The 10,209-nt window shown below is 39.9% G+C and overlaps 1 protein-coding gene across 1 annotated transcript in view; it reads right to left on the reverse strand.

Annotated features, from left to right (window-relative positions):
* Positions 1–10,202, reverse strand: part of CHSY3 (chondroitin sulfate synthase 3) — a 224,477-nt gene extending 214,275 nt beyond the window's left edge. Inside the window, exons 1-2 of the mRNA XM_006923341.3 lie at positions 9,367–10,202; positions 7,299–7,582 (exon numbers count right to left, since the gene is read on the reverse strand). Coding sequence (XP_006923403.2) covers positions 7,299–7,582; positions 9,367–10,162 — 1,080 coding nt within the window. The 5' untranslated portion in view covers positions 10,163–10,202. The remainder of the gene's footprint in view (positions 1–7,298; positions 7,583–9,366) is intronic.
* Between the last annotated feature and the right edge of the window lie 7 nt (positions 10,203–10,209).

Below are 10,209 nucleotides of genomic sequence, written 5' to 3' on the forward strand. Positions count from 1 at the left end.
TATGAAAACAGACATTTCTGTTTTAATCAGATATTTCTGTAATAATTAGCTCAATAACTAGGTTATCATTAACTCTAGGCAAAGGAATTCCCTTGACCCTGACTCTGCTCCTCAGGTGGGATGGTTGTCTGGCCTTTGATCTGGTTCAATTCTTCCATTTGCAGCTGGTGTCACTACCCTCCTCTTGATCAACAAAGCACAACCATAGATCTACTCTTAGCCAATGACACAGTAGCTGTACTCTGGGTTCTCACCAGAGAATATGCATAACTCAAACTTCCCATTGGCCAACCTAATATAAATCGTTCAAGTGAGAAGTAATATCCATGGAGGGCTCTCTGAAGAGTATCATAAATTTTAAAATAAAATCAAGCAAGGTACCAAACAAGGGTGCACTTGACCATGTAACTTCATTGGCTCCAAGGAGAATTCCTCCCGCAGAATTCCCTTTCTATGTTACAGTCTTGGTTTATACTGAGGGCACTTACAAGAAACGTGCACACAAATCATGCTATTCCACTTATCGCAGAAGTGGTGCTGAGCATGTGATCTCTCAGAGCCCTGTCTGCCTCATGGGGAAGATTTCTCTCAGGCCTCAGTATCACGATGAGTTAGGGTCCTCTTAATGCCAGGAAAAGATGAGCCCAACATATGTTTCTTTGTTCCCTTATTTCTTCACATTTTAATTTTATTTTATTGTACATTACTTTTATTCGTATATATATTTCTTTAATCCATCTCTTTTCAAGGTACCAGTACTCTATAAATAAACTAATCTACAATAAAAATCAATGAAACTGAAAGGGATAATGAAAAGTTCAGATAGTAATGACTGTGAAGAATGAGGGACACAGCTTTCAAAATTATAAATGGTGAATAAAGATTTTAAAATCACACAAAATTAAGAAATCCATTGCATTCATTAGTTCATTCCCCAACAGTGCCTACTGAAATTTTAAGAATGTTATTTTGATTCAGTTAACTTAGAAACTTGTAACATACTTATTGTACTACAAATGTCCAACATCTTTGCGAGACAGGGTGACATTAAATGTTATGTCATGACTCAAACTGATTCCCTCTTTGGAATGGGCTGAGTAAAGCAACCCAGCTCCCCCTGCACACCTCACAACCACGGCTAAGGCTAAAGGAAAAAGATAAAACTCAGTCTCAGGTCCAGAGGGCTCAGACTTAAGTAGACTATTGTTTAATAGGACAGTAAATGAAGAGAACATTAGAATTCTGAGGAACTGCAAGCCCTCAATTTTTCAGTTCACTTAGGTTCTCCTGTTGTTCATCAATATCAAATTATGTCTCATGACTTAGGACACTGATTATTTTTAATAGTTTACATTTAGCTCAAATACCTTATTAAAAGTTTTACCTTTGTGCAAAAAAACCCAGCATGCTATAATCAAAATAAAATGCAGTATAATTACATCATAGAACACATTTCTATCTCTTTCTTGAGTACGAATTCACTAGGTAGAAAAGAGATTGAAATAAACCTTTCTCAAAACAGGTTTTGGAAGACCAAGGCAAAAAAACTGGAAGAAGAAATTTGACTTGGAACTTTTTCAGGAAATTAGAGCACTTATGCTTAATGAAAGAGGAAGAGTATCCAAAGTGTTTTTTGTTTTTGTTTTTGTTTTTGTTTTTGTTTTAACTAACATGAGTATTTATGTTATCATGGAGCGTATTTCAAGTTGCATGGAAACATCGTCCAAACTTAACATTTTCACAACTGTTGGAAATCGCCTTCTTGGAAAGCATACATTGTCATGATTCAGGTGATAAGGCATCAGTCAACAGCGAAAATGAACTAGCTAAGACTACAAAATATGAAAAAACCATACCACATCCCTCCTTCAATTTGGAATGCAATTTTATTTTATACAATGAAGAAAATATGGCAGAAAAGAAATTTCAAAAAAAAGTCAAAGCATGGTGATTTCATCTGACAAGTGGAATGGGCGTGGGAAAGTAGGTGTGAGAAGCTTACTGTCTTTAGTGAAGTTAAAAACTAAAATGACTGAACCAGAACCAAGAAAAGATTTTTGAAAGACTGAATTTTAGATTGAAATTCCAGAGTTATACTTTTCCATAGATATTAATATACCTTTGGGGCATAAACCATATTCATGATACAGTAAAATTAACATTACAGAAGAGGGAGGCCCAAAAGTAATAGAGGAAGCTAAGAAGCATACGCAATAGCCCTATAAGAATGACACAGATATTTTAACCTTAATGGTTATGTTATGAAGAACTTATGTGTAGTTTTTACGGTGTAGCTCTCTGGTATTACAAGCCCAGGGAAACACTTCCAGAACATATCCTTTTGTGAAGTAATGGAATTTTCTAGGGTGTTTATAGCCTTTCGGGGGCCAAGACTAGACATAAGACATTCTGGTGTGAACTTAACTCTTTAAGGGATCTAATAAAAATATGTTTAGTCATAAGAAATGGCTTTTTAAACCCACAGAGAGATATATTTTTATCAACACAAAACTATGTTTTCTTTGAAACATTTAATCAGATGAAATAAAGATATGTATTCTTTGGCTCTATTTAACTATAAATATTGTGAAGATAAATTCAAATCATTCTGAAAATGACCCTTAGACGAAATGCAAAATTCCCTCACAGGGAGAAGAATCATTGAAACTAAAATTATTTAAAAGTTTGAATATAAGTGATCTTACTAAAACAAAAAACAGAAAAACAGAACTTCTAATTCTGCTAAGACACAGGCTGACAATAAATTACATAAACATTTTTTTAACAGTGGGGATTTTCTAGTCATTTAGTAAAAACATACCTATAACAAATAAAGTATAACTAAATTATATAATACACAATTCTAACAGCCAAGTTTTAAAAAAATAATTTTTCTGGAAATTAAAGTATTTAAAATACACATCTCATTCTCACTGGAAAATTACTTCATTTTCTAGAGAATATTTTAATGAAATTTACAACATGTGGATTATCTAGTTCAAAATATCAAGACTCTTATGCCTTCCTGGGCCAATTAAAATAAAATAAACGTGCAAGGAGAATTAAACATGCATGAGATTAAAATAAACATTAAACCAAAATGCAAGGAGAGCCTGGTGGATAGTAACAGTATATGAAGGTGACCAAGACTGCCTGCCTCTGCTAACGGTACCAAAAAACAAAAACAAAAAACTTTAAAACACTCCATGTGCCAAACAATGTTTAAGAGTCATATGCAGCCTCCCAAGCTGCCAGATTGCAGCTCAGATAACTAGGAAAACAGTAGCCAAGACAGAGCTCAATCAAAAATATGAACTTAGCCAAGAGTATATGCCATAAATTCTAACATGGAGTGAACAGAATAATTTTTCATGAACATGCCTATTAGTAATCCTTACTGATAGAATTTGAGGTTTAAATGAGTAAAACAGCAATCCATTAAGTCCGCTGGTTATTAACATCTGCCACATGTCCTTGAAAACTAGATGTTTCTATGTCAAGGCAGGGAAGGGAGAATCTTGATTCTGACTTCCCTCAGTGGTCTGGGGCACAGAGAACCAGTCTGTCTGAGGCTCCCACCAGAAGCCATAGGCCTCTTTATTTGGAAGAGGTCAAGCCATTCCTGGGCCCTAAGTGTGATCTGGGTGCACATCCTGTCATCTCCTGGAATATCAGGGTTGGCCTGTTATGAGCATATTAATTCACGGAGATCCTGATGAAAAGCAGTGCATATCAACATGTGTTTACAATTTATTTATCATTAAAGACAGAAGAAAAATGGAAAAGTGGATGGAGATGATGGAAAAGGAAACAGAGCAAGAGGCTAACTGGCAAGACATATATTCCTGGACCACCAGATCCCACCATGAGGAAGAACTGAAGCTATGCGTGCATTGTTTCCTGAAAACCCTGAGGTTTCAGGTGCCTTGAGAGACAAATTTCTGGATGGTTGTATGAGTTGACTACAGAATAGGATACTACTGACTTACTTTCCTACTGAAAATTCTAGAGAAACAGAAAAAGGGGCTATAGTTCTGGCAACTAATCTAGGATTCGTACAGATAATGGATAACATCTATTAACAATTAACCATGTGTCAGACATTATATTAAGGGCTTTACATAGATAGTTTCCCCATTTCACTTAATCTTCTCCAAAATCTATGAGATAGACACTGTTTTAATCTCCACTTCTGGTTGAATTAAACAAGGTTCAGAGAAGTAACTTCCAAGACAGTGAAACTAATAGGTAGTAGAGTGGTGACTCAAACCCAAATTCAAGTTTATATTCATTCTCTCTCTCATTCTCATTCTCTCCCTCTCTCCCTCTCTCCCTCTCTCACTCTCTCTCTCTCTCTCTCTCTCTCTCTCTCTCTCTCTCTCTCTCTCTCTCTCTCTCACTTCTCTCCCATACACATACACACACATGCTTGATTATACACAAAACACAGAAAAAGTAGATTTCAACTGAGCAGTAAAGAATACTAGAAGATTTGTTTTATAAAAAATATAATTTATATTCAAGAAAAGCTACACAGTCTGTGTATTTTAATAATTTTGTCCAATTCTCCTCCTATAAGATCTGAAAGTTTGTTCATCATTTTTAAAAGATACCATTCCATCATTATTGTCTCATCTATTCAAACTCAAAAATCGTGAACATGTGTCCATAATGGTGCTCCTAACTCTGCAAGAATTTTTATTAGGAGGAAAAGCCAAACAAAACTCTGAAATCCATGAAAGACACAGATAAATGAAATTCAAATTTTTAAGAAAGTTCTGTCTCAGATGGATCTTTTAAAAGAAATGTGAAAATGAAATTACTGATCAATTTCATAACGTATTCTATGACCAGATGTGAAATCTCACCTTTAAGCAGGATGCCAACCCAGAGTGGAATAAATTTTTCCATATAACGTGAACACTAGCATAGATTCACATTTCAGCTAACCTAAAATCCAAACAGGAAAGCCGTAGTCTGGCCGTGCCCCACTTGGCCTACTCAGGTGTCTGGTGAAACCCAGAACACACCCTAATATTAAAATGCTTAGATACAATTTAATTGTATATTTATCTTTACTAAATTTATTAACAGATGCTCTTTATTATATTCCTTAGTAATTAAATTTTCCATCATTCTTTTAAATAAGATGTTGAGACTTTGTATTAGGATTAAATCAATGCCTCCTCTAAAATAGATATTGTTTAAATAGTTCCTTTAAAGACTGAAATTCCAAAACAAAATAAATTCAATGTGATTTCTTAGCAAAACATTAAGTCAACATTATGAAATAGTATTCCTTTAGAAAACAATACTTATTTTCTATTACTAGGAAAATGTAGAAATCTTTTTCACACAGATTCTAAAGTCAGTGATGAACAAGTGTCAGTCTAAAACTCAAATGTATTGTGAAAAGTTAATGAAAATATAATGATCATGAAGTTCTATCCTGCAAGACTTGGAGTCCATTTTGTCTCGTATTTTATGTCAGTTAATGAAAAGATCTAAGATTCCACTTACTCTAACAGAGAGGGTATACATCTATGATAATTCTCCTTCAGATGAACCAGAACAAATGCCTATATTACAAACAAAATGTTAAATTAGTTCTTGAGCATGAAGGTCACTTGAGCATGTTTTACTCTCTTAGAACATGAATAGGTAGACTGCTATGTGAGGATTGCATCTTTGTAGCAAAATCAATGAAAACTTAATGGGAGGGACATGTAAAGAAAAGGTTTGTTATAACTTTGTATGTGATGTTAAGGCAACAAGGTAGCAAATAAAACAATTATTTTCCATCTTTATTTTAGAATATGGATAATTTTTTTCTTATTCATACAGAGTAAGAGTCTGCAAAATAATATCTTTATGTAAACAAAGCAACTGGATGTGTTTTCTGTATTAGATTTTTTTTGCTTTCCAGTTAGTTTTATGTTAAATGAAGAAAGGTAAATCTTTTTCATTGAGTTTATTCTAAATTACCTATTTTTAAACAATAATGTGCTTGTGTACATTTTTATTCTAAAACGTAGTTGCAAGATAGTTTTATAAAAAAATCACTTTTTCTTATCAAAGGGAGTAAGATATGTAATTATCTTAAATTTGCATAGTGCCTATTCTGAATAACTAGTTATCAAATAATTTTTACTTTCTGTAATAAATATAAGAATTATTTCCCCAAATTGTAAATACCACAAAGTAGAAAAAGAAAGCAAAATTAACAAAAGTGGGATTATATTTCTAAAAGAAAAATGAATAGAACTGCAGAATCTTGAGGTATGAAGACATCACAGGGAACATATTTTCATAAAATATTTCTTCTATACTAAAGGACATGAAAATTTGAAAAAATAAGTAAATGAGTTAATTTATAATTTACAAAGGTGAGCACTGGGTAGCTAAAATATATTAAAGTCCAACCACTTGGAAACCAAACTATACTGAAACTTTTAATACACCATTTAACCGTTAAGTCAATTTTCACTAAGATTACCTTTCAGGAAAACTATTTTAAATAAAATTGCATTTCATTTCAAAAACAATTTCTGAAGGAAAAATATCTCGGAGTATTTCATAAAATTAATCACTGCAATCAAACCACAGTTCCTAACTCAGATTATTTAAATAATCATTACTGTTCAGAAAAAATGGAATAGGGCAGACATAAACAACTTTTAGGAAACCAGTCAAAATACCAAGCAGTCACTTAACATCTTCAAAACTATTTCTGTTTTTCCAGGTAATTCATTTCTTTTAAAATTTTGTGAATAAATCTTTCATACATGATATGAATCAACTTTTCCTATGATTAAAAAAAAACACGTTAAAAAACATTAAATTTCCACATGAAAGTCTTCAAAGAAACTTCAGATTTTAACTATCTGGAAACAGAGATGCAATTACATGCCTAACCAAAACAACAACAAAAAATAACAAGTACCAAATGCTGAAAACCACAGCCCAAGAATAGAATAAAATTAGTCCTCTTGTTAGTGACAGGAAATGGGTACACATGTATATAAACACCAATAAAGCAAATAAAAGGGGACAGTATTTTTCAGAGATAGGGCCATATGTATAGGCTGCTGATTAAAGTTAAGGTGGTCATGCTAATAAGAAAACCTCTGCTAGGCCTTAGCTCTAATAAGGTATGTCCCGCAATCACTCTGTGCCCATAAACAGTTGCTGCTCTCATTTTCGAGCGAAGACAAAGATACAGAAAGAATAAATAGAATCACTACCCTAGACTGTAAACTGGCATGCACCTGTAATATGTGAACACTGTCAAGTCTTACCTCATAAGACCAGACACACTGCGTCCCACCAAAACGTCGAACACATCTTCCTACTTCCACGTCCTCATGCGTCGTGTACATTTCTCGGAGACATTCACCAATGTGCGGCACCATCCTCCTGAGAACCTCTCGACTGAAGATCATGCCAGGTCCTCCCATACAGAAGTTCTCCCCAGGCTCCAGCCCCAGCTTTCCCAGTTCTTCAATGTTCCCCAGGCCAGTCTGGCCCAGGTAAAGGGGCTTGCTGCTATTCAGTGATCTAAGAAACTCTTCTAACTTGTCACCTACGAAGAGAAAGGCAACAATCACCCCTTTTCCTAATTCCATAATCATTTATTTATATGAACAAAGAGACAGGACTTTCGATATTGTTTGTAAACTTCCCATAAGTCTTACACAGTTGCAAAGAAGAAAAACCTCTCTGAATCTTGCATTATTTAAAAAATAGTAATTTATAGTTTATTAATTAAATCATAATAAAATTTTTATCAGCCTTCTTTGGAAAGCATCTTTTTGGGAAAAAATTGTAAAAAATTACAGGATATAATTAGTTTACTTATAGTTTGTAAGTTCATCAGGAAAAACAATTTAAAAATTATATTCTGTAGCGAACACGGTTCAAAAGCATTTCATATTCTACAAAATGATACATTGGAATAAGTAGTCACCTTTATATTCTCAGTCAGCATCTTTACTATCACTTTTGATGAGCAGGGCATCTGCAGTCATTATCTTGATCCTATGCCACGCCCCTTGGATCTCAATGAATTTCAGCTGACTATTGTGTTCTTAATACAAAATACATTTTATTCTTAATAGAAATGGAAAGACTGGCATTTCAATGTTCTGAAGGGCAATCTTTTAAAGCATTAAGTGAAAAGGTTTTGGGGTTTTTTTTTCCTTGAGTCCTGTGAAAAGTACTACCACCTGGATCAGGAGAAAGCGACGAGGCTACATACAAGTCGAGAGGCAGAAACTAAGGGCTGCCCCCACTGACCAAGAAGCTAGGAAACGTGGGAAGCCCAGGGAGACCTCGTTCCTACAGCCCTGCGTCCCTCTCCATCTCCGCAATAAGCTGGGTTGGAAAGATTGACTCCTGCGCTAGGAAACTTCTCTCCTCTGAGTTTAGAAATCGCTGGCCAGAACCACCCACACCCAGGGCGAAGGACCGCGCCTCTTTAAAAGACTGACAAAGTTTTCTCAGGCTGTGGGCTGCGCGTGGTTTGGGGGACTTCCAGCCTCTGCTTATCGCCGCAGCCACCAAAATGGACTGGAAAGGATCCATGCTAGTATGTGCTAGCACAGTCTGGAGCTCCCGGGGTCTGGATGATTCGCGGGCACGTCCCTTTCTTCCCCACCAGCAGTCCTGACAATACACCCATCGCCTGGGGGTTTTACTGAGGTGTGGCGCGAGGTGGGGGCGGCTTGGTGCTGCACTGTAGGTGCTGGAAGGAGCTGCGCGTGGAGCGGTGGGGGTCCTCAAGGACTCCCAGCGCGTGGCGGGTCGTGAGAAAGGGAAGGGAACGCACAGGGAAAGGTCTGGGGCAACGAAGACGGTTCCTCAATCTCCCCGGTCCCGAAATTGCGCTAGATCCAGTGAAAACAAAAGGGTAGGGGAACAAAGCAAGAACATGGATCTCCAGTCTGGCACTCGCCCATGTCCTAGGTCCCCCCTTCCTCCACTGAGGACACGCCCCTCTGAGCCGATTTGGGAACCTGCCACCACTCCAGGCTTTCAGAGCAGAGTGGGACTAGCCTTTTGTTGAACCCTAAGGTCCCTGTTCTCACCTTCCCAACACGGTAACGAGTACGGGCCACGCACTGTGCGGAAACGGGGACAGCAAGTGTGAGGAAAGCGGATAAAGCCGGGCAGGTGTGAGGAGGGCCCAAGCCGCAGGAGGGGAGGAGGAGCGGACCAGCAACGGTGGGCGGAGGCGAGGGGTGGGGACGGCAGGCTGGGGGCTGCAGGAGCCCGGAGCACGTGCCGGCAGAGAAGCAGAGGAGCTGGGCAGGGGTTGGGGCTGGGAAAGGAGGCGGGCAGGTGGGACAGCCGGCGCTGGGAGGTCACCTTTGATGTAGACATCGTCGTCTGCGCGCATGAACCACTCATACTTGTCCAGGTAGTGGTCGTGCATGTACTTGATCATCATGAAAGACTTTTTCTGGGGAGGGTAGGAGTCGTCCACCCCCGGCAGCTCGATGACAGGCAGGGGTGGCGGGGGCTGGCCAAGCCCGGCGTTGGGTGACTGCTCGCTGGAAAAGAACTCCACGCGGCCGGGAATGAAGCGCGCCCAGGTCCGCTGGGCCGCCAGCGCGCGGCTGCCCAGGTACTTCTGCGCGGTCATCACCCCCACGTACAGGAAATCTCGGGGTCGGGAGCTCGGGGCGGCGGCGCCCCCGTCCCCGCTGCCGTTGTGGCTACTCCCCGGCCGGCCGCCTCTCCGCTGCCCAGCCGCGCCCCCGTCCTCCTCCTCAGGTTCCCCCTCGGCCACGGGGGCGCCGGGGAGCCCCGTCGTGCCTTCGGGCTCTCGTCCTCGCCGCCGCTGCTGCAGCGGAGGTGGCTGCTGCCAGGGGCTGCTCCGAAAACTGGTCGCCCCAGCCGCTGCCTCAGGCAGTTGCGGCCCCTGGAGCTGCTGGAGCGCAGGGGGCGGCGACTGCTCCAACCGCGGCCGGGGCTGAGGGAGCGGCTGATGCGCGCCGGGGCCAGCGGCCAAGCGGCCGTAGTAGGAGCAGAGGCTGGAGCCGCGTCTCTTCCTCTCGCTCAGCTCGGCCACTCTGGGGGCGATGAGCCAGGACGCGGCGGTGAAGCCCAGCACCAGCCCCAATGCCACGCTCATCCACGGGCGGCGGGAGCGCACGGCCATCGCGGCTGCCCCGGCGCCGACGCTAACGGAGCGGCCGCGGCGCTGCG

The sequence above is a fragment of the Pteropus alecto genome, unplaced genomic scaffold (genome assembly GCF_000325575.1).
Source record: "Pteropus alecto unplaced genomic scaffold, ASM32557v1 scaffold78, whole genome shotgun sequence".
NCBI classification, from domain to species: domain Eukaryota; kingdom Metazoa; phylum Chordata; class Mammalia; order Chiroptera; family Pteropodidae; genus Pteropus; species Pteropus alecto.